Genomic DNA, 24881 nt, shown 5'->3' with positions numbered 1-24881 from the left:
AAGTTTGACAACCCTATGGTGCACTACAATAGATGGAGTTATAATTAAGTAAGTTAATAAATATTCAATAAAAATATGATTATTAAAAAAAATTGCCAATTAGTAAACATTGCTTTATATCAGCTTGTTAATTAATTAAACTACAAATATTTTGCGGTCTGAACGTGTTTGCCTACCTCATACCTGCAAAATGTCTGGCAGCACCGTTGAATCCAAAATGGCTACGCGAGTTGAAAATTTTTGTACAAGAGAAGCGTCCAAGGAGAGTAAACGCCGTGACCGTGTGTGTTTTCCCTACCAAAAATTTTGATCGCCAATAAAAATACAAATCTATGCATTTGTATAACAAATAAACAATTGCGCCGTACGTTATCAAATCGCAATCAGTGTCGCGCAATTGAGTTACTATAAACAACACAAAAAATTAAGCATAATGTGAAACATTTTAAAATGAAAGTTTTTCGCCTTCTAAAAGAGTAGAGAGAAAAAATTTTGCAAGCGCTCGCTGTGTGTGCTGAAGGTGAAAATGAAAATGCCAATACAACAAAACAAAAATATAAAAAACGAAAACCACAAAAAACATGCAATATTAGCCGAAATATAAACGAAACGCCGTGCAGAATAAGAAAATAAAAGGAAAAAAAAACAAAGACCCACAATAATTTTCACCATACGAAAGCGAAACTATTTTGTGCACAAAAAGTAACTTGTGTGTTTGCAACAGTGTGTGTGACTGTGTGCCCAGCGTCGTGTCTGTGTGAGTGTTCGTAATAGTGTTAGTGGAAAGGTGTATGTGTGTGCAGCCAATTTGGCGTTGTTTTTATGTTGCTTCTTCCCTACTAGGGAATGAATGCAAATGCAATGCAATGGTATCGAGATCCTGCAATATATATTCAACAACATCATCGACGTCACAATAATAATGTTCATCAAGGGCAGCAGCTGCTGCTAAAATTCACGCGCTAAAATTAGCTTGCAACGCCCACGTTGAACGTTCAAAACGTTTCCCACACATACAATTTGTGACAAACACTCTCGAAAATATGGATATGGAATTGGAGAATCTTAAGAATGACTTTTTGCCACTTATCGCGGGCATTAAGCAGGAACAATTGGATTCGGTGGCATCGGATGTGTCCGTCTTGCCACAGAATCATTTACCCAGCACAGCGGCAACTACATCCACATCCTCCTCATCGTCTTCGTCGGTTGGCAATCCATGCGACAGCGCTGAGAAGCGGGTAAGTTGATCTAATCTCAGTTTATTGTTTTTCATTCGGTGCAGCGGTTGAGGTTAATAACTTGCATGGCAGGGGCAACACGTGCTTTCGTTTCTCTGATAAGACAAACAGCATTATGCGTTATCAGTTGCATATGCAGCAAGCATTCTCTTATCATTTGAAAGCAGCAGCAGCGTCAATTGTCTCGTGCAACTTTGTGTGTTATCTTTTCCCATGCTATAACAAAAACAACAAATAGCAGCAGCAATAACAAACAAATGCTAAAGCACCCACATACACATACGCTTACACATGCAAAATACTGACACACACAGTCAGCAGACGTTTGCTTAAATTGTGTTTCACTTTCGTGTGCTAAAGTCTCGTGCTGTTTGTTGTTCATTCGGTTTTCTGGTTTTGCCGTTTGGCGTGAAAGGCAAAGCAAATATGTAACTACTACAGCAACAACAAGAGGAACAGAGAAAACAACAACAACAGCGCGTTCGCACTCATTTACTCTCTCGCTCTTTTGGCGCTGAGGGCTCTCCATCAAGATCAGCTGCAGCGCGAATGACTCGTCTCTTTAGCATATGTGTGTGATGTGAGTGCGAGTGTGTGTACATAGCGTAAGTGTATGTGTATTATTTGCTGCTGTCGCCGCTTCGCGCTTGAGCGCCACAAACGTGAGCTCTTCTAAAATATTCAGATTCAACAAAAAAAAAAAATGCGATTCCTAGTGTTTGCCTTTGAGTGGCGATGGAGTAGCAGACAACTCAACTCAATTCATACACATACACTTACACACACATATAGTGAAGTGAAGTGGAGTGTGTGACTGTAAATGACATGTATTCCTAGCAGTGCTGCCGGAATTCTGTAAGCAAAAGTGGCGAGAATTGCCAAGAAATGGCTAAAATAAATTAGCAAATTAGTGATAATTGTTTAAAAGTTTCTATGAAGTAATATTTTTTGATTATAAGAATTATGTTGCACAAACAACATGGATTCTTAAAGAACGTTTAAAATATCTTGAAATATGTACACATGTATCATTTAGACTTTTGTTTGTAGCCAATAGCCGTTTTTGTGGATTTACCTTATGTTCTTTCGGATCCTCTTTAGACTTTCCACGAATACTTGTTTTTGAGAGCGATAAATAACCTCATGTCTTAATTTATGTCTATACTGATTACTAAAATAAATTTAAAAAAATAGGCTAACTGCAAAAGTGGCTAAATCCAGCTAAAAAATAACCAAAGAGGCAGCTCTAGTTCCTCAGACAAGTGCAGCTGCCAGACAATATTACTACGAATCCCCTCCGTGCTTGCTCTCGATCTTTTTTCACTCTGTATTTCCCGCCGGCAGCATTTATTAACCTTCGCTTTGTGCCGATTCATGTTCGTTTAAAGGGAATGATGGATGGATGAGAGTAAGACAAATAAATGTATGCCGAAGGTGCAGAAGCTCAATTTAAGCACACAAAATGGCTACCATCAGACAAAATGGCGGACATAGGAATAATTAATGGTTCCATGAGTGTTTCTCTTTTGAAATATAGAATTTATTATTGGGACGTGATTACAAAGCAAAAAACGGAAAAGAAATTTATTTTGAATATTATATGTAATGGTTATATATTGAATTTTTCGGTTTTTGTTTAGATTAGAAATCATAAAACATCGAATTCTTATAGGAAAACAAGTGAAAATAACTTGTATAAGGCAAAGTAATGCAAAAGGAAATGGAAAAAAAGTTTTTCATTTTCTAGACCGGAAGTGTGGGAATGTAGCGATTCCTTTTGTGTGCGTGTGTGCATATAAATACGTTATAATAGACATTGGACTATGTGATTGAATAGGAATCAAATGCTTATCTAAGCGTAAATTTTAATAGCACAACTGGATGCATTTCCCTTGCGTTATCTGCACGCTGGGATCATTAATGTCACAAGCAATGCATTTGTGTGTGTGTGTGTGTGTGTGTGTGTGTGTGTGCGTATGGCTGCGTTCTGTATGTGTGTGTGTTTGGTGCAGGTTATAATTATTCATTGAATCTGACACCATAATGAATGGGGCCGCTGAATTACGGTGGTTGTCGGCCATTTTGTTTATTGCTATTGCGCTGATGATGTTGTTGTTGTTGTTGATGTATTTGTTGCTGTTGGTTTTTCGCTTTTTCGACGAAACATAAAATTAATTCCAAGAATTTGCTTTTAATGATGTGCAATTAACTCTAATTTCACTAGAATATGCAAGCAAAGCAAAGTGCCGATGACCCAACCGAGGGACGCAATACTAATGGATATATAGTAGAAAAGGAGGGAAAGGAGGGAAGGGCACAAGTGAATAAACGAGAAGCGAACGCTACCGAAAAGTTTCTAATTAACTTTACTGCTGTGTAATCTTAACGAAAAGATCTTGGAAAATATGCTTTTCACTTTTCATGGCACCATAATCGAGTGTCCCTTCTCACCTGCCACCTGTCCGTCCCTCTTCTGCCGGCCGTCACTTCACCTGTTAAGCAACTGTTACTGTACCTGTGTCAGCGTTTTGTATGTATCCAACAGATACACATTTTAATTGCTTTTAATGGGCGTGGCAACTGTCGACCGCCAACCGCCGACTGTCGACTTAATCCAACCACAGAGCGTGCGTAATTAAAGTTGACTAGACGAGCGAACGGCTCCGGGGATCATTTGAACTCCGAAGAGGGATGATAGGCTACCAACATATTGGTTGTGAGGATTAGGCTCCGCACACAGGACATAATCCGATCACATAAAGCGGCTTATAATGCACAGTGCATAAAAGAGGCGAATAAAGAAGGTGGCACAAGCTGAGTTAACTTTAAAATTGAACTGGAAATAAAAGTAGAGTATTATTTGAGTTGTGTAGCTGGGCCAAAAAAGCAAACAACAAAAAAATTGAAAAAGTTTTTATAAGCTGCTGCGCATAAATCCTTGAATGAGACCGGCAAAAAGAGTCGTCGTCATTGTAGACATAAGCAGATTTATAGTCAGGCGAATGCGACACGTCGTTGCATTCGACAGCTGTCAGCTGTGCCACGCCCCCAATCTTAATGTACTCCCACACGGACGGCGCAATAAGCCGAGTTGGAAAATGTTTGCTGCATCTACTGCAGCATCACGTTTTTGGACCCCCTGCGGCTTTACTATTTTGTATCTACATCAGAGCAACTATGGCGCCATTTTGGAATATGTATTTAAGCGTGTGTTAGTCTCTGTGTTTGTATGTGAGTGTGAGTGTGAGTTGGAGATTTGCCGTTTATGCCGTCATGGCCCCGGGAGCACGAACGGTTGCATCAGGCACAGAAAGAACCGCAAACCGCAGCAGCAGCCTCGACAGCAGCAGCAGCAGCGTCGGCGGTTTTTGGTAAGCTCCAGAGAGACCAGCGATCAGCTCTTTGAACCATCAAACCCACAATGTCCAATTCGTCGACGTCGTCGTCGTCGTAGTCGTCGTCATTTTCTCTCAGAAACAGGCACCACACGATATATATCCCCCAGTCAGTTATAGGCCCTGAACCCCGACCAGGCTGCTTCATTAGCTTGCGGTTTCAGCTTATTTTGTGCAAGCTGGCGACTTTACTTTACTTTTTCAATATATTTCAGTCCCGAACTTAAATTTAGAGCGAAAACGAAATGCGGAACATGTCGGAGTATTTCGGTTAATGCTCAAAATGTAATTGCGGCAATTAAGAAATTTTGTTATTCAATTTAAAAGCTTCTTCCGCTGTTATTACGATTACTTCAACATAAAAACAAAATTGAGAAAATAATTTGACAATTATATTCCAAATTTTAAAATAAGACTCGAAAAAGTTTAAAAGCTCTTAACTTCTAATAATATTTTTATGGCACATCAAGGATTCCATCGATTTTTCTTCGAAATTGTTGTGCTGCACATGTTTGCTTAATTCTATACAATCGTATTTGTTTGGCATTGTCGATTGTTATGAGCAATAATTAGACGTAGTATAAAGAATGATATATTCCAAGTTATTGCAAAAATTGAGACCATTTTCTTTAATGGGTTGTAGTGATTGTTCAATTTGGTCGATAAGTATGTATCTTAATAAACCGCAGCAAAACCACTCAAAGCAATCAACTTCAATGGATTGGCATGATGGTCTGAACTGATGGCTTGACTACTTGACTGACTGTCGGCTTGATTCGTTGTCATTGTCGTCGTTATGAATCACATTTTGAGGTCATCGTTGCTGACAGCTAAGACTTCTCGTGTTCCTTGTACGTAAAAATTGCCAAATGCTAAACAAAAAGTAAAAAGGGGCTTTCATAATGAAGGTATTTATTGTAGAAAAATGTGAAGTATGGTATGCAAAAGAAATTCATTTCGTTTTGTACAGAGAGAGAGAGAGAGACTCCGAAAATGAGTTTCTTTGGTTACCTTAATGGTATCCAATCGATTTTCTGTATCCCATCCAAAAAGCACATAAAAACTTTTTCTTGGTTCTTTTGCGTGCCATTTACGATTTCCATACAATTAAATCTTTACGACTGCGACGATGGGAAATGATGTGAAGGCAGCAGCATTTGTCGAAAAAAAAAACCACTCCGAACCTAAAGATACATTTTCATACATTGTGGGTTGGGTTGGGTTTGGGCTTTGAGCAGATTATTCCAATTGAGTTTTACCCCGTTTGCTCGGAACTTCGGAATGTGGAGAATCCTCCTATGTTAATCCGCAATCAAATACATTCTCGTACATTTTTATGGCATCATTTCTGTAGCAATTCATGTTTTTTTTTTCCTCTCGATGGGTAGCTTAAATTGCGTTATGAAATGTTATATCAGGTCATTAGGGTTTTGCCCATTAGGGCAACCCTGTCTCTCTGCTCTGCTCTCTCCCATCTTCCCTTGGCCCCGAGAGTGTTCCTGAACCGCAGCGGAAATTGCAGCGTCGCTGCCGGATATGTCGGCGATTTAAGCAAATGGCCCAAAACGCCACACTACATTCCATATCATGTCATAGATGGAAAAGTGGTTTGGTCCCTATTTAAAACGTCGAGAGTTATTAACTCTTTGAAGCGTTTTTGTCTGTCTCTGATTATGCTCGACCTTTCTTTTATGTTTGTTGAAAAGTCATTGTGGATGCTAAGGATAAGTTCAAACTTAATGTATAAAAATAAAAAAACAGAGGTTCACTTTCCTTTGTAATTTAAGTTGGAAATTAGTTTATGACTTAATTCAAATAATAAAACATTTTTATATTTTTCTATTACTGAATTGAAAATGATTACATTTCCTCATTGCAAACATATTTCCTAATTACCTATAAAATTAAATGCTAACCGAATTGTTTTATCTTTTCCGCTCTGGCTATAAATTACTTTGACTTACAATAGAAATAGACTTCAGTCGATCATTAAGATCACTTGCAACCCTCGAGCGCGTGTTGCAAGCTGTTTGAGCAGGTGCAAGTGCAACAGCTGCAAATAAGCAAACAAAGGAAATTTTTACGTTGTCTTCGGATTTGTAATAGAATTGGAGTACAACTTTCTACATTCTTACAACCCTTAACAATCGATCTAAATAAGCTTAACTTACATATTCTATTTACATATATTATTATGCAAAAAAAAAGGGTCTTTTATTCTATTTTCCTTTAAAAGACTCAAGACTACTACACAGGCCATTAAAAAATTGAGAAATTCAGCTGGCTGGCTGCCTGGCTGGTTGAACCGATGGTTGGCGGCCAAGTTGTGGCGGTCCTGGTCAACGCTATCTCATAAATCGCATCACCTTTAACAGTCTGGGTGTACATTTTATTTCTCTCTTGTTTTTATTTCTCTCCTTTTTTGTGTTTAGTTCATTCGCCAAAGTTTCACAGTCACAATCAAGTTTTTCGCTTTTATTATGGGGAGTATAAAATATTTTATTGTGCCATCTGCTTCATCTGCTATATTTCTTATTCGCTTGCACTCTCTTTCCGTCTCTCTGTTTTATTTGCAATTGTTTCTCTTTCGCTCGCGCTACTTTCGATTCTGTTTTGCTTTCTTGCTCACTCGCGCACTTGGCGCAATTTATGTCTGGCATTTTTCGAGCGTTATATCTTTGCAATTTTAGTTTATTGCCTCGCCTCATAAATATTTCAAGAGCCGAGTTTTCTTTTATTCATTATCCTCGTTGCACATTTTTATAAGCATTTGCTGCCTTTGATGTTGCTGTAGCGATTTGACACCTGAGCTCCAAGTCTCGGGCTTTTAGTAAGCATGCGATACAAGGACTTGAATAAGATTTCAAATTATGATACGAAATGGAATTACAAATATAATGTGTGTGTCTGTATGTGCCTAAGCCTAAGCTTTGCTGTCATTACTATCTGTATAAAAGATGACTAAGAAAATTTCCCATTACTTTATCTCTTAAGTGATTAAGTAATTAGTCATAACTATTACTAATCACATTTGTAGCACTCTTGAACTCTCTGCTATTTGGTTAGAAGGTCAAATGTTATCTCAGTTTATTATATGAAATTTGAATTTCTGTTTGAAATATGGTTGGACTGTAATTTGATTCTTTCCAAGCGCCGTAACGTTGCATGCCAAATTGCAAATGGATTTGAGTCGAGTTGCGCATGGAAACTGTAGCAAATGAATTTCCATTGATGTGCATAACAAAACTAATTAAATTAATTTATTTTGACAAAGTCGAAAGCAAACGATAAATTGGCTTATGTTTCCTCCACACATAATAAGGATGTATTGCGACTTGACTTTGTGCGCCAGACCAAGAAATCGATATGCGAACCTCAAGTTTCAAATGTGTCTCAGGCAGACAAGCAACTTGAAATGCAATTAATTGCCCTTCTCTTTTGATTATTGTTGTTGATTTACTGCATGAGTGTTCTGTGTCTGTGAGAGTGTGTGGCTAAAGTTCAAAGGACAATGTTGTTTGTGTGCACTTTGCTTTAATTCTTGGGGTAAAAACAATGCAATTTGCGCATATTGTGTTGCATAAACGAGACGGACGTGTGCAATCTGAGACCCAAAGACAGCCGTCATGGCCGAGAGCAATTTGGAGTCATAGATGCCCGCAGTGCAAAAGGATTTTTGCACAAAATGGCCGCTGAAACCCAAATACAGCCGATGATGACCAACAGCAGGCAGGCAGAGGCTGAGGATAGCAACAGGACGCAGCAGCAACACGCAGCGTTTGCAATTTTAACAAAATGGCCGCTGTATGCCACCCGCTGTCCATCAGGATTCATGACGCATACACAAACACATACAGATGATGCATGCTCATATTGCACACTGATTTATGCCTCAGCCAGCTCGCTTGTCCTTCGAAAGCCATACAAATGCTATATACAACAATGTTGTCTGACATTTATCATGCTCTCGACACTGTTGGATATTTTGTTGTTGTTCTTGTTGTTGTTGTGGGTGCACTCGCTGTGAAATATACGAAATGTTTTGAGTTCGCTTTCAGTTCGATTTTCTTTCTAATTATAGCTTATATTTAATTTAAGGCCACTCACTCACTCAACCATCTATGATTGCAACAGACTTTCAGCAATTGTGCAATATGTTAAATGATAAACGAACTGCCATTGAAGGATACCAAACTGTCATTCAAATTACTCTCAATGAATGGGGCACATTCAAAAAGTTTTGAAATTGCACAAAATTACATGGAATTGTGTCACAACTATGTTAATCCTATAATCATTATTAAAGGTCTGGTCCACATGCCTCTAATTGGATCGTACAACTTTGTAGTCCGATTTAATTGACCAATTATTGAAAGAGCCCAACAAATTGCAACGAACATGAAAACTAAAGACAGCACAAAAAAAAAAAAATGACTACCCTATAACAAGATGATTAAGTGTTATGACATTAGAAATCAATTAATATGGTAAAAAGGGACATTGAAAATCAATATAATCTGAAATCTCATGCAAGCTGTAGTACATTAAAATATCATTAGCATTCCAATGTTTTGCTATTAATAAACATAAGCCTCTAAATATGTGATTTTCTAATTAAAAAAGCTAGCGGAACAATTAGCTGATAAGGTTGATAGTGCGTAAAAACTTCCAAAAAATGAATTTATTATTATTATATTGACCCCAATTGAACTTTTTCAATAAACTAGAGAGACTAATAAATAATCTTTGGGTTATTAAAATTTATAAGTCGGGAGTCGACTTCAAAGTTAGATTAGGATTTTTATTGCCTAATAAATTCAATAAGAAAATGCTTTTCATTTGATGGGTTGTCATGCAGGACTTTATTGCTTCGTCATCTCTTTTATGTTGGAAAACTCGAAGCAGGAAAAGTGATGGCTTAACTGAAAATCCAATTTGATGTGAGCACGCAAATTAATGGAATTATGGCTGCCTGCTAAAAGCGAAGCAAAGCAAAAAAAAAAAAAAGGAAAAGTAAATGGATTTGGATTTGGCATGTGAAAGATGCTTCTGAAAGTTGTTGCCAATGGGACTTTCCACTGATTTGGCTGGCTCGCTGGCTGTCTGCTGTCATCCAAAAGGGATTGAAATATGCTGGTGAGGGGAATGAAATATAGTTGTAGAACTTCTTTCATTTCCACAATAAAGTTTGCTATGTGTGCGACTAACAAGAATGAAAGTTTTTTATTTTTTTGCAAAACTGCAAAAAGTTATTGCAAATAAATTCGCAATGAAATGTGAAACGGGGCTTTAAAAGGCTTCAGCGCAGTGCTGGATGCCGGATGGAAATGTGATTACTTTCATCAAAATTACATCAATCATAAATGCACTCATTCAGACGCCATGCCAGCAGACGTCATGCAGCCATTCCATCATGTCAGCACATTTCTAGTGCTTCGTGCCTTTTGGGGCATTTTTGTTGTTGTTGTTGCTGTTGCTGTTGTCGAAGCGAAGCTCATCTTGCTTGTTTTGCTGTCCTTGTTGTTGTGGCATCCTTTCAACATTCTCTAATTGAAATTGATTTAGAATTATTTATACATTCGTTGCCTGTCTGCCATAGACAGTTTTTAATGGCCAACACAAAGGCAACTGGAAAGCCTTTTTTACCCCTATGCGTGGGCGTTAAAGTGCTGATTCTCCCTACACAATACTTTGTGTGTTTCGGTGTCTTTATAGCTTCTTTCCATTGTTAGAAGATGTGCATTTAATACTTTAGCATACTTTCGATATGCTGCATAGATTATCGGTAATGCTTCTATAGTAAATTGTTTACAATCTTGTTGATTTAAGCTGACGATGCGGGTTGCTATGGTAGCAAAAATATTCAGGTCAGTGATCCCGTATGATTTAATTGGAAACAATATTTTATTTTATTCTTATCGACCTGCATAAGTAACATTTGATTGATTTATTTTATCTTGCTCCGATTATTTCCATATCAAATCCCAAGCTCTCCGTCGTCGTGTAACTATGCGTATTAGTAATCTGAACTTTTGCCCACCTGTCGCAGATAAATTATACAAAAAACTGTTCAAATTCTGACCCCTTTTTTATGTTTTCACAATATTCAGCCCCTTCCTCGCATTTCTCGTTGTGTGTACGTGAGTTTCGGTGCCCGGAAGTGATTGAAAAATCGATTAAACTTTCAGGTACCCCAACAATAAAAAAATAAAAGCTGATTGAAAACCCTATTAATTAGAATTACTTGCATAAAAGAATCGTTTTTGGAAATTTTCGTTGGCCAAATTGAGCTCCTAGCGCCCGAGCGAACCAGGAATGCGGGATGAGAAGGAATGCGGGGTTTGAAAACGAGTTTGCTACCCGTTTCCAGTTTATGGCAAGTCATTTCAATAAGATTGAAAGCATGGGGGTAGCAGCTGGTTATTTTATTTTATTTTTTCTTCTTTTTTTTCTGTTGCTTTTCGCAACACACAATTTTAATGCCAAGTCAGAGAGTCGCCATGGACGGACGGACGGACGGACGGACTTGAGCAACTTTAAGTGGGCTGCGTCGGCCCAGCCGAGTCGAGACGAGCCGAGCAGAGCGAGCCGAACCGAGCAAAGCGAAACACGAAGCCACGAGCCGAGAGCCGACCAGTTTTTTTTAGTGCCGCGAGCAGGCGAGGAGAATGTGAGCAATGGCCATGGAAGCACACATACTACATTATGATGAATGGCTTTCAAGTGGAACGTCGCCCCCTAATGCCCTGACTCCGAATCCGAATCTATACTGTGTATACGTATATTTGTTGTCTGCTCGCGGCGCGTGGGTATGTGGCAAGCTTCCCATATATGTATATATATATAATATATATGTATATATTGTAGAAAATGGCTGCGATGATTTATGACTGCCGAGGCGTTTTGAAAGTTGAGAGCGAGAGAGATTCGTTTGGTGAAAATCGAGACACACTTTCTCCCTTCCTCTCTCTCTCTCTCTCTCTTTCGCTTGCTCTGCTTTTCTCTTTTTTCTTTTGCTGACGTAAGCAGGTGGCCTTAAATGGATCGTTGGATCGTTGCATAGCATTGGGCACTGGATTGCGTATTGCAATGCCGAGCCAGAACATTTTTGCACAACTCGCATTGCTGCTGTTGTGTTGTGGCATTCATCAATGTCCATGGCGCTTCCGTTGGCACAAACACACACACACACACACACAGATATAGAGAGAGAGGCTGCATGTAAAACGCTCGCATACCAATGCAGTAATCTTTATCGAGCAAAAGCATAATCAATCAATTGGATTTATGTGCTCCAACTCAAGATAAAACTAATCAATCTTGCCCTGCGACAGTCAGAGACGACGTAGCAACCAAGCAGCTAAGCAACCAACGAAGCTCCCTCGCCCCCAATCGAACTTGCCCCTCCTTCCCTCTCTCTCTCTCTCTTTCTGTTGTCTTGCAGTATTCTATCCCCAATTCCATTATGGTACGCTATTTGTTCGCTTTTATCTCTCTGTGTGTGCATTGAATTTATGCTCTCTTGTCTTGTTCGAAACTTGCTGCGATTAATTATAAAGGAGAAACTGCCACTGAGATCGATGCAAACGTGAGCCGCAGTTCATTAATATCCTGCTGAGGATAAACACACTGCAAAAGCACAAACTTTAAGCAAAATTCATGCATTTCAAATGCAAGTTTATTTAAGAAAAGTCGTGAAAGTTGAATCAGTTAAATGAAGTATCTTTTCCCCCTCAATTGACAACAGCGCCTGGAGTCATTTCTATAAATTCGACAGTTTACCAGGCTGTGACTTTATCGCATTATTATGACTGCAACAATTTAATACATAGATAAGATAAGATTAGATTAGATTAGCGACTGTTTAATTTATAAGGCATCAATCATATTTGAATTGAACAGGGAAATAAGTCAGTTGAATAAGCAATGCATGGAAAGTGCCACTCGTCAGATATATATACAATATTATCCTGATTGTCTTATACAAACCATAACATATTGCTCCCCAAGGGGCAATACACTTGACGATAACTCAAGGCAGAGCACTCGAAATTCATTTGCTGATAAGCATGTTCAATTTTTTGCTTAAAAGCAATGGGATAATCTCTTAGCATTATGCAAGCTACTTATGGGATGGGAAAATATGATAATATATACACATTATATATGCAAATGTACTCAAATTAATATAAACTTAAAATGTTTAAGAAAATTGTGAGTAAAGCACTAATAATAAATCTTGAAATCTTGTAGTCGAGCGCACTTGATTTCGATTCAATTAGCTGGCAAAGTTAAAAGTCATTTCAATTGCTTTGGTCACACTTTATTTGTATAGCGAGTATCTCGCAGTCGAGTGCACTTATTTTAATCGTTCTTTCTTTTTCCTTTCTTGCAGTCGGAATCAAATTCATCAGCATCCGCCAAGTTTACGCTCTTCAAGTGCGTCTACTGCGCCCAAGTGCTGGGCATCAATGATCGTCCCAAACTGCTCGAATGTCTCCACGTGGCCTGTGGCCAGTGTGTTAACACCAAGTTCTCAGAGCTGGATCGCTCGCTGCCACCGCTCATTCATTGTCCGGTCTGCGACAATGCCTCACAGAACGAATACATTATTGAGAATCAGTTCCTCATCGAGCAATGCGCCGCTGGCGACAATGGCGATGGCAACGGCTCCAGCGATGGCCTCAAGAGTTCGCTGACAGCCAACATACAGTGCAGCAGCTGCTCCGATGGTGCGGTGGCCACATCGTGGTGTGTGGACTGCTCGGAGTACATCTGCGACAATTGTGTGCAAGCGCATCAGCGACTCAAGATCACCAAGGATCACACGATCAAGCCAAAGGATGAGGCCAACAATGAGCAGCTGGTGGGCACCGGCGGCATCGATAAGCTGCACATGTGCCAGCTGCACACACAGGAGAAGCTGTCGTTGTTTTGCGAGACTTGCGACAAGTTGACTTGTCGCGATTGCCAGCTGAGCGATCATCGGGATCACAAGTATAAGTTTGCACACGAGATTGCCACAGAGTCGCGACAAGCGTTGTCCACGCTCGTCTCTGAAATAAACTATAAGCGTTTCTTGCTGTCATCGGCGACCAAAGTGATCGATGATCGCCAGCAACTGATACATGACAAAAAGAAGGATCTAATCAAAGAAATCACCGCCATGGTTGTCAAGATAACCAACACGGTGAATATGCGTGGCAAGCAACTTGTGATGCGCCTAAATGAGGTCTGTGACAGCAAACTGAAAGTGCTGGTCGAGAAGAAGGAGACGCTGCAGCTGCTGTCGGATAACACAGATCATTGCATCGAATTTATGCAGAATGCCCTTGAGAAGGGCAGCGATTTTGCCATATTATCGAGCAAAAAGTCCCTTGTGCGTCATTTGCAAAAACTCAAATGTCAACGCGCTGACATCCCAAATCCCGAGATTCCTGTGCGCATTCAGGTGCAGCTAAATCAGGTGGCCGAACTGCAGAAAGTCATCTCACAGCTGGGCATTGTTATTGTCGATGGAAAGCCATATCCACCGGCGCCATCGCCCACACAAAACGGACCGGCTCCACCGCCCCCACGTCAGCCACCCAGCCCGAATATGGCGCCACCATTGCGTCCAGGCTTGCCGCCAGGCATGACGGCGGGTCTGTCGCCCAACGGACCGCCAGGCGGATTTGGTCCACAAAATGGACCTCCTCTATACAGCAATGCAGCCGCCGCTCAGCAGTTCAACAATCTATCCATGAGTCGTTCGTTTCCTGGCGATGGACCAGGTAAGCCCATCAAAATTTTTATATTTTACTTCAATACTATTCTCAAAATTATCATATCCGTCTGTCTGTTCGCCCGTCTATAATAAAATCGTAATTTCCAATACGTTAGCAGCTAGAGACCTTAAATTTTGCGAGTATGCAGATACCATAAAGTATATTTAAGAATCGGGTTTCGCCATTTTCCCCAAACCAAAAAATATAAACTCCTAGTTGTGAAGCTAAATACTAAATACTAGTAATATAATATATATTAATAATTTCATATCACTGTAAAGGAATTTTGTAAAATTCTATTGCGAAACGATAATTTGTTTTACAGCCTCACTTTATCAGGGCTAAAGCTCGCTTCACATTTTAGTAAAAAACGGGAAACGGATATCCGACGTTCGTCTGTAATTGCGTTGTTTATTATTCATTGGAATTTGTTTTGCAACAGATTCGTTAACTCTTGTTAGATTATCGCCATTCCCAGGCAAAAATAACATTATACCGGTTTTAGTATTTAAGGAATTAATGAATTTAATTTGGTCACACTATCTTTGTCCCTCTCCGGTAAGAAGAAGCTCTCTCTCTCTCTTCTCGTGTTTTTATTTAACGTGTTTTCCATTATCTCTGATAATTTGTATTTACTTGCAGTACGATTTGGTGGCATGCCGCCTGTAGGAATGCAGAGACAGGGTCAGCCCCATGTTAGCTCTTCCACGCATCCGCAGAATATGGGTAAGTGAAGTGTTTATTTGACTAAATTTAAAGTACATTTGTAACTAGAAACTTCTGTTTCTTCAGACATCAGTCTGCGTGGCCTGCTGAACAATCAGGCAGCACAGAGTCCCACCGCGCATCTGGGCTTCAATGGCCCGCCCAGCTATCCGGGCGGACCGCAAGGCGCACCGTCCCCCGCTCATCAGCAGTTGGGTCCACAAATGCGTCCACATTTTATGGCAGGACAGCAAAATTTTGGCCAGGGTGGTGGTGGACCGGGCGGCGGGCCGAGAGACAACAGCAATTTCATGAACAGTAATGCGCGATTTCAGTCGCAATATCAGCGCATGGCCAGCCAGCATGCACAGCAGCAGGCAGCCGCTGCCGCCATGGCCGGAGCGGGAGGAGGAGGCGGCGGTGGTGGGCAGATACCATCGCCAGGTGCATTGCAGCGACCACCAATGATGCCCAACCCCATGCAGAATGTAAGTGCCGCATACGATGCAAATCAATAATCAATAAATTCACTTACTTGAGTTATGAATTGCTAATTACACAGGCGTTGGGGTTTCATGGGAGCCAGGCTGGCTATAATTCAGGCCCGCCGCAAGCGAGTAACGCGATGCACAGTCTTGCCAAGTGGCATATACCACAATCCGCGCAGCAATCCAACAGTGAGTAGCAAAAATAGTTTTCTCATCTATAATTGGCATTCATAAATTAAATTTGATTTCACAGTTTGCCAACAGCAGGGACCTCTCTTGCCCTTTGCCAACGGACGACAGACATCAGAAAATTTTAAAATCTCATTAAAATCTCCAAATACTCTTAAGAACAGCACACCGCCTAGTCTCAGCATAGGCGGCGCTGCGCTTCCGGGCAATGGCTCCTCGTCGGCGAATAGCATAGCTCAGTTAAATGCCGCTGCACTGGGACTTGGTCCAGCTGTATCCATACTCTCCAATGTCACATCGACGAATCCAAAGACACCCAGTCCCAGCACACATGAGGTAAGCGTATATTAATAACTTACTAGCTGGCTTACTTAAGATATACATTTCTATAATAGAATACCAAGGATTTTACTGAGCCCATCGATAAGGTGCGCGATGACTCCATTAACGATCTGATTGCCACAATTGCCAAGTTGGACTCGAATGGCGTGCAAGTGCTGCCCGAAGGACGCACTAAGACCACCTCGCCGCAGGTGCACAGCTCCACAGATCTGTCCAACACTCAGGAAGGTGAGTAACAGCTTCATTATAAACGAATTTCTTCATTTGGATCATGGCTACTTTAAAGGGTGTGCGGGTGTCTGAGTGTGTATCTTTATTTTCTGCCAAATTGCTATCAAAATGCTACTAAGTCTTTTTAATATTAAATGGTTAAAGCTTAATGTAAAACATTGCTGTAAAACTTAAATATTTAATTAAAGAGTACTTGTGTGAGAGTAAAATTCCAAGTGGTATCATAGGCTTATGTTTAACATTTACTTTGCTGTTTTGCTGCTGGTTTGTATCGACATTCAATTCTCATATAACTTTGCTTTGTTTATTTCTATTTTCAAAACTGCAAAACTCGTTTTCGAAAAAAAAAAAACACAAAAATAATAAACTACAAAAACCAATCTAAACGCGCAATATAAAACGTACGAATCAATTACTAACCAATCAAAAATACCTATTGAACAAACCAAAACCGAACCAAATCCAAATAAAATCGAAATAAAAAAACCAATACAATGAAAACCAAACACATACACACCCATACACCATTCCCATACACATACACATCAAACACACACACATAAAAATACAAAAACAAATGCAATATCCGAAAACTAATCATATCAGTTAATAATAAAAACGAACAAAAAGATGATCCCAACGAGGATTGGTGTGCCGTATGCCTGGATGGCGGTGAATTGATGTGCTGCGACAAATGCCCAAAGGTATTCCATCAGAATTGTCACATACCCGCGATTAGCTCCTTGCCGGACGAGAGCGAGAGCTGGCAGTGTCTGCTCTGCGTTAATCTCAAGGAGCTGACCAAAACCGAGGGCAACGAAAAGTCACAGCCTGGCGAATTGAGCAGCGTGGAGCTACGGATACTGCAGCGCATTTGCCTGGAGCTCTACTGTCAATACGAGCAGAGTCTTAATTTCCGCGAACCGGAATCGCCAGCCAACTCCCAATACTATGAGATTATTTGCAAGTAAGTAACAGATTTTGCGCTCAATTAGGAGCCTTTGCTAATCATGTTTTCATTATTGCAGCCCCATGTCATTGGATGTTATACGCACGCGACTGGATCCATCCAGTCCCAACCACTACAAGGACATTGCTGGCTTTGTGGCCGACGTGCGTCTGATCTTCAAGAACACCTATCTCTTCTATCAGGTGAGTGCATTCGTGCATTTCGTTTAACGTGACTCAGTTTTTTACATATGTGTTGCTTGTGTTTGCTTTCACACAGGAGGACTCGAAAACGTACAGCAATGCCAAGTATTTGGAGAACTTCTTCGAAGAGCAGCTGGCCAAATGGTTGCCCAACTTTGGTGGCAAACTCGGCGGTAGTGGAGCATCCACCTCATCCAATTCACCGAACTTAGTGGCTGCAGCTGCTGGCTCACCTGCGCCAATGGAGAATGGTCGCAAGAGTTGTGGCTCGGCATCGTTGGCGGACAGTGAGGATGGCGCAAGCTTGCCAGCGAAGCGTCCGCGTCGAACGGTGCACGAATAGAACGAGCTTTTGCCCGACGAGAAGGGCACGGAGCAGCAATCGCAGTCAAATGAGGAGAAGTCAGAGCAGCCAGCGCAGAAGGAGGACGATGAACAGCAAGAGAAGAAGGAGCAGCTAGAACAAGAATATGCGCTGACAAACGACGATGAGGCAAAGCCAACAAGCAAAGAGGATGAGCAGAAGCATGAGCTGAATTTTCCGGATTTTGAGCTGGATTTGCCGCAACGACCGCGTAGTCTGGGCAGCAATGCAATACAAGAGAGCGCCGACTATGTGCTCCAGCTACTGCATGCATATGCCGCCGCCTTTGGCCTATAAGCCTCTAAGCCCCCTAAAAAATAAACCACTCGCGAATGAACATATCCGTACACACTCGCAGTTACCACGTTAATAATGTACACACCACATTTGTTGTAAATGGCGCTAAATACGAAATACATGGTTACATAATTGTATGCAAAAATAACTAATAAGCATTTAGAACAAAAACTTACCAACAATAAGTAGCTGGTGTACATTTAGTTTTTAATTTCCCCCCGAAAACTGTAAATAAGCAAAGTCATTTGATATGATTTCATTAAATATGAATGCAACGTAAGCATAAACTCGGATCGAAGAGAGATACTATGTTTTAGCTACAGAATTAAGTGTTGAATATACATATGTAAACAGATATACCAAGTAGAGATTAAATCTTAGTTGAAGTTTTGTGTGAAACCATCCTGAGTTTCATAATGATGACTTCACTGTAAAATTCTAGAGTATTCCCCGACTCTTCTCTAACCCCCCAAAACAAACTGTTAGAGTTGTATTTACTTTTGTGATAGCGATAAACAATAAAAACAAAAACGAAAAATATTGAACAAATTATATCCTAATATGTACTATATATTATATTATTGCATACAAAAAACTCATTTCAATTACTATGTTTTATTATTTTCACCCTTCTCTACCCCCTAATGCTATGTACGATATTTATTGCCCATACAGAACGGATAAAGTATCTATCAATCTTGTCTATATATTATAATAATATTCGAGCGCATTTCTTTTTTGATTATACTTTATTTTCTTTCACACACGCTCATGCATCAGCATCAGACAGCAAAACATTCGTATACCATATAAGAAGACACTTGTAATAAGTTGCAAATTAGAGTTATAAGTTTGGAAGAAAAGAATTAAGCACACACACACACACACAATATACATACATACATACATATTTATATAAGCAAATAGATCCTTTAATGTTGTACGTTTGTCGTTTTTAGTATAAAAAAAGAGCCGGTCAGGCAAGCAGCCAATCAGTCTACTAGAGAACCATCCTCAAATTAAAACCATAACCGTAAACTATTACACATAATAATAATAATAATATAAATACATATACTTATCTATATGTATATTATGAGTGTAATTATAATCATTTCCAAATACATCCATGAAACCAGTTGAATGCTGTGCTTATTATTACCTTGTTTTCATCTCATACGATGTCAAATCAAAAAAGCAAGAAATAAAAACTAAATAGAAATAAAACGAAAGTTCGCAAATGAATGCGAATATTTTTATAAATATTTTAACAACTTATAAACAACACAATACAATACAATATATCCTAAACTGAACGATCTATGCATACAGGGAGGGAGGCTGTTCTATCCTATTCATGTCACACTTTGGGAAAAAAAAACAATAAAAACAAATGAAAATATAATCTTGAAATTATATAGATGTATTATCGACTATATATATATATATAAATATATTAAATAGAGGAACATGAATGTGTGCTATCCTATCGAAATTACAACAGCAAAGCAAATGAAAATGATAAAAAAAATACAAATCCATGCTTATAACTAAGTGTGTTTATATGTTGAATGCGAAACAAAAACAAAATGAAAAAAAACCATAGAAATTATTTTATCTGTTTTTAGGCCATAAGTTTTATGATAAACACTTAAAAGATAACTAATAAATGTACTACTTACTATCAAGTGAACTTTGTTTTCTAAATTAAAAATGAAAAAACGTAATATTTTATATTCAAATGAATTGTTCAGCATACAGCATACAGCATAATTCAGATGTCAAAGAACCCATCCTCTCGCATATATTGTTCATCCGACTGGCTGCGGGGCTAGAGTAGAAACCGCTCATCAATCAATGTCTTGCGCGACACATTGCGACGCACCCAAAGCCTAAAGATGTGGCGTAATAACTGCACAACAAAACAGATGGATAGCTATGACAAGACAATTCCAACCAAGAAGAGATCATTAGTTTACCATATTCAAACCGCAGGCCAAGGCAACAGCAATGAGCAAACTGGAAGTCAGCAAATAAGCAGAGAGCAGCACAAGTATTTCCAGCACAAAGATGTGCACATGATTGCCCAGCAACAGCACACGACTAAAGCTCAGCGAGTCATCGATGTAGAAGGTGCCCTTGTCTGACAAGATCATCAATTAATATTTGAATATTTAATATTTATTTAAAGCTCAACTTACTGTCTGTTAGATAGTTTTCAATTTCACAATTGAAGAGCTTCTCCACTATAGTTTTCTCTTTTATAATGTAATCCATATCCTTGATGGCCTGCAAAGTATATTTAATTTAAAGTTATTTAAATTACTAATTATCTCTCTTGCTTTCTATTTTTGCTTACATGATCAATGAAGGCGCAGAAGAAACGATTTACGCTGGCATAAGCAATGGAGGTGCGTTCCACCTGACCATCGATGCTGGGCACCTGCAAATCCTTCTGGTAGAGCAATGTTTGCGACATGCTGCCATTTCTGCTGCGTTGCAATGGCAACAATAGGCGCTCCAGGTAGTTGCTAAAAACTCATAATTATTAACTCAAATTTCAATGAATTTTTTATAGTCAACTCACCGCAGATTCCTAGGAGGAAGTATTATGTAAGCCTGCTTATCGGAGTCCATTAACAATCCACGTCGACCGCACATATTTTGCGCCTCACGTTGCAGCTGGAGTATCATCGAAGACATGTCTGTGTCCGCAAAGCCATGAGGTGAACGTCCGTGGATATAGTAACCATAACCTGGCTCCAACAGCGAGAATAACGAAATATTGGCCAAGCTACAAAGATCAATGAACTTTTGCAGCAGATTCGCTTGGAAGATGCTTCTCAGTAGCAGCTGAAGCAAATAGGTGGCCACATAAACGCAGGCAATCAGGCAGCAACTAACACCAGCATCCAGAGGAGACTTTGAGAAGTGCTGAAGCAGCTGATGAGCAGCGTATACAACAAAAGCCTGCAGCAAGCTGGAGTAACGTTGTGCGGCACTCAGACGTATCCAGGCATTGGCGGTGAAGAGCACACGCCACGCAGAGACGCTGCTCTCAGCCACATAAGTGCGCACGCTGGAGCACAGCGAAGAGCTGTCCAGATTGAGACGCTGTGCCTCACAACTGCTGCGCGGTCGCTCCCAATCGATGAGAAACAAATCCAATTGACTGGCGCGCCTCAGATGCACACCCAAGTACAACAACTGCAGCAGACAACCGGGATAGATGAGCGCCGCCAGCTGGCGGGGATTGAAAGCCTGCAGCGCCAGCAGCAACAAGGCGGTCACCAGCAATGCCAATGCCACATTGGCGGAAAGCTGCAGCAGCAACTCCAACAGATTGCTGGTCTGGCAAAGTTCCGCTCCACGGCGACGTCGCAGATTCTGCAAACGCAGCAGCGCCGCAATCGAAGCCAAGAGCAGCAGCAGCGGCAAGGCGAGCTCAAGGAGCAATTGAGCTGCGACACCCGGATGCAGTCTCTCGAACTTGACAACCAATCGAAAAGGATACAATTGAGTGAGAGTTGCATTCCCTGTGAGTTGGATGTGGCGATAACGCAGACGCAATAGCGGCAAACCAATGTGATGACCTGGTTGTATGCTGTACTCCAGTTGCACGTGCTCCACGTAGCGCAGTGAGCGATACAGCTGCAACTTGTGCGCATCCTCGTAGCGTGGCAAAGTCTGATGCTGGCGATTGTCTTTGGGATGTGCGGAGATGAGCTGGAAGCGTTTCACCAGCTGCCATTCCTCTGATTGTGGGCGCTGTGGATAAAAGTAAAGTAATTAGTGAAAGAGGAAAATGAGATTGGGTTACACAATGAATTCAGATTTAAAGCAGATTCCCAATTAGTAATTTTTGGAGTTTAGTGAACAACTGAAGGAATTGCTAAATGCTAAAAGTAAATTCAATCGTGGAGGAACTTTAACAAAGTTGTTCTCAAATTTCACGCCTTCAGCTTTGGGAGACTTCAAGTTCCAGCTGACAGCGGACAGACAGAAAGACGGATAGCAATATCACTCTACCATGCTTACCTTGTTCTCCGGCGTCAGCGTCTCGATAAGCACAGGCAGCTGATGTAGCAGATGTTGCCAGTTGCTGCTAAAGTTCAAATAGAGACTGAAGTAATTATCATTTGCCTCTTTGCTGGCTGCATCGATGAGTTGCTCCAGACTCAACTGACAGTTGATCTCTTGCTGACGCTGCGCCAAATGCAATTTATGCGCCACTTGACCAGGACACAAATTCAGCTGTTGCATGTCAAAGCTTCCCCAGCGCTTTAGATGTCCACTTAGATCGTAATTTGTGTTAAAGATTTGCAGTTCCATTTGACTCGATGGCTGTAAAGTTGTGGTCAGCAATTCACGCGTCGATCTGCCCTTCTTGTAGAACAGAAAAGGTTCCAGCGAACGCGATTGATCGCCAGGATGAGCATACTTCATGACCACATCGGACATCTGGGTGAGCAGAAAAGCGCTACAAGGCGAATGCTTGTCCATGGAATAATGCGAAAGCACGCAAAGATTGGCCAACTGCTGGCAGGCAGTCTCGTTTCTCATTGCCAGACAAAAGAATGCCACAAACTTGAGGTCACCAAAGTGTAGCCTTGAGTTGGAGTTGGGCTTGGGACTGCTTGTGGCTTGCCAGAAAGCATTGTAATGCAAATAGGCACGCATCAGTGTGTTGGCTATGCAATAGTCCTGATAACGAAAGTTATAAGTTCCATCACAAACATGGCAATCGCTTCTGTTGCTGCCAGGATTCGTTCGAGTCAGCACAATTCCAACGCCTTGTTGCGTAGCTGTTGTGGCATTCAGATATTGATAATGACATTCCCAGTTGGGCAATTGAGCTGGCCAAGGTGTTGTGCAGTTCTCGGCTTGATGTGTGGCATTGGAGCAGATCTCTTCACAGTTGGGCCAACGTTTGGTCTTCTCGAAAGTCGATACGTGTCCAACGGGACACTGACAGGAGAATCCTGCAAGAGGGAGAGCTTAGTAAGTGGAGTAAAATATAATTATAACCCGGAAAAGGCAGGAAGGATAATTGAAGATGTCCACTGTAAAGAGTCATAAATAAATCTAGATAAATGATCTCAGTCCGTCAAGTCTGTGAAACCATACACAGAGTCGTAAAAATATGAACCCAAGTAAGAATTTTAAATTGTCATTTCTAAGAAACCAATAAGGCAGAACGTAGGACCTCATTTTATCCTTAAGTATTTTGTCCCTTCTTCGCTCGAATACTCAAATCCATATCAGTCATCAACCTACTAAAGACCTATTTAAGCAACACACATGCATATTTGAGTAGCTCGGGAAATTGCAACACATAAAAGTTGTTACCTTCCCCGCCCACTTCGCCTTTATTTCACAAATTTGTTTAATCAATAGGCACACTTACTGTCCGCCGTGGGCTGCAACTCGTTGATGCCACCAGCCTCGTTGCCGGCCTCGTTGCATGATGCGCAATCAAAGTAGTTCAAGTTATAGAACTCGTTTTTCAGGCACTGTTGAGGGTTTACAAAGCGAAATGTATGAGGCGTGGGCGATTGTTTCGAATCCTGGACACTACAGTTTCCAAATTGAATAAAAATTATTGTCCACACCAAAGGCAGTAGCCAATTTGTCATTAGGAAGCACATTATAAATCCAAAATATATTCCAAGTGTATGCTCAAAGTGTCCTTTTTTCAATGTTAACCCATTGGATTTCGAATCAGAACTGAGTCCTGGCTAGAAAGGAGCGTTGCTAGCTGCAATTGCAGGTACAGGTAGGCAAGTAAACAAGTTGCTGGCATTGGTGGGAGGCGCATTTATCCCTTATTGTTTGCCAAAAGTTGCTATAGCTACTCAACCCCCGGTAAAGCGTATCCGGTTGCCGGCGACGTCTGGTAACGCATGCAAAATGTTTATTACATGCGTTGTTGTGGTTGAATGTGTGACTCAAAAGGTGGTCAAGTGGTGGCATTGTTGGCCAAGTCTATTGCTCAAGTTGTGGTCAGCCATAGTTTAATAGAGGGGCGTTACTTGTTACGCTTGGAGCATTGTACATACATATGAATTTATCGCGTGCCAAGAAAGTTTTCTTCTTGCCATTTGCGTGCTGCAAATTATGATTAGCTCATTTATTTTATTGTTATTATTATTTTGCAAAAGGCTTTTTGCTCGCTTAGAGCCAGCTGGAAATTAAATCAAATTGTCGTGGACCTACATTATGAAAATTTGTTGTGCCCTTTAGCTAATTTCAAAACAATATTCAATTATTAGCCTAGTTTTTTCTCATATCAGTAATTATTTCGTAAATATTTATTAACGCGTCCACTCAAATTCAAATTTGAAAAATAACGAATTCGCAAGCTATATTAATCGATATGCTTGACCGTTTTGCCATTCACATTTTTCGTTTGAATCTAGTTATCAATTTATTTAAGAAATTATAAATAAACTTATTTTTAATCAATATATTTAATTAAAACAAAGTGAACATATAATACAAGTTATAATAGTTAAAGCAGTAATTGTTTTTCAAATAGTCTGTGCAAGGTTATTGCTACAGGAATTGTTCCAGGTTTGTGTGGTACATATATTTAAGTATTCAATATTCCATAAAGTTTAAAAAAAAATGTGTTTAAACAATTGTTTCATTTATCTATGAGAAAAAATTACATTCAGGAAATAATGCAAAATCGATAACAACTCAAATGT

General features: G+C 40.2%; 2 protein-coding genes across 5 annotated transcripts; one reads left to right on the top strand and one right to left on the bottom strand.

The window, feature by feature from the left end:
- The first annotated feature begins 237 nt into the window (after window positions 1–237).
- Window positions 238–19054, top strand: LOC127566181 (transcription intermediary factor 1-alpha). Of its 4 annotated transcripts, none has more exons than XM_052007983.1 (10): window positions 238–1241; window positions 13032–14409; window positions 15046–15129; window positions 15196–15596; window positions 15671–15785; window positions 15850–16121; window positions 16181–16355; window positions 16989–17325; window positions 17387–17510; window positions 17590–19054. In XM_052007983.1, the coding sequence occupies exons 1-10, from the start codon at window positions 1044–1046 to the stop codon at window positions 17851–17853; spliced, it is 3348 nt and encodes a 1115-aa protein (XP_051863943.1). In that variant the 5' UTR covers window positions 238–1043; the 3' UTR covers window positions 17854–19054. The 4 variants fall into 4 exon arrangements, with proteins under 4 accessions (XP_051863943.1, XP_051863942.1, XP_051863941.1 ...); XM_052007982.1 differs by having other exon boundaries at window positions 17587–19054; XM_052007981.1 differs by having other exon boundaries at window positions 16965–17325.
- Window positions 19055–19678: 624 nt separating this feature from the next.
- On the bottom strand, window positions 19679–24013 carry LOC127566180 (meckelin). The gene is given in 7 exon segments (XM_052007979.1): window positions 19679–20083; window positions 20151–20314; window positions 20373–20460; window positions 20531–20702; window positions 20759–21939; window positions 22210–23153; window positions 23579–24013. Coding segments are annotated over 7 exon segments (2928 nt in total). The 5' UTR covers window positions 23820–24013; the 3' UTR covers window positions 19679–19945.
- Window positions 24014–24881: the final 868 nt, after the last annotated feature.

The sequence above is a fragment of the Drosophila albomicans genome, chromosome 2R, assembly GCF_009650485.2.
Source record: "Drosophila albomicans strain 15112-1751.03 chromosome 2R, ASM965048v2, whole genome shotgun sequence".
NCBI lineage: Eukaryota > Metazoa > Arthropoda > Insecta > Diptera > Drosophilidae > Drosophila > Drosophila albomicans.
This window is presented reverse-complemented; position numbering and strand designations above follow the sequence as displayed.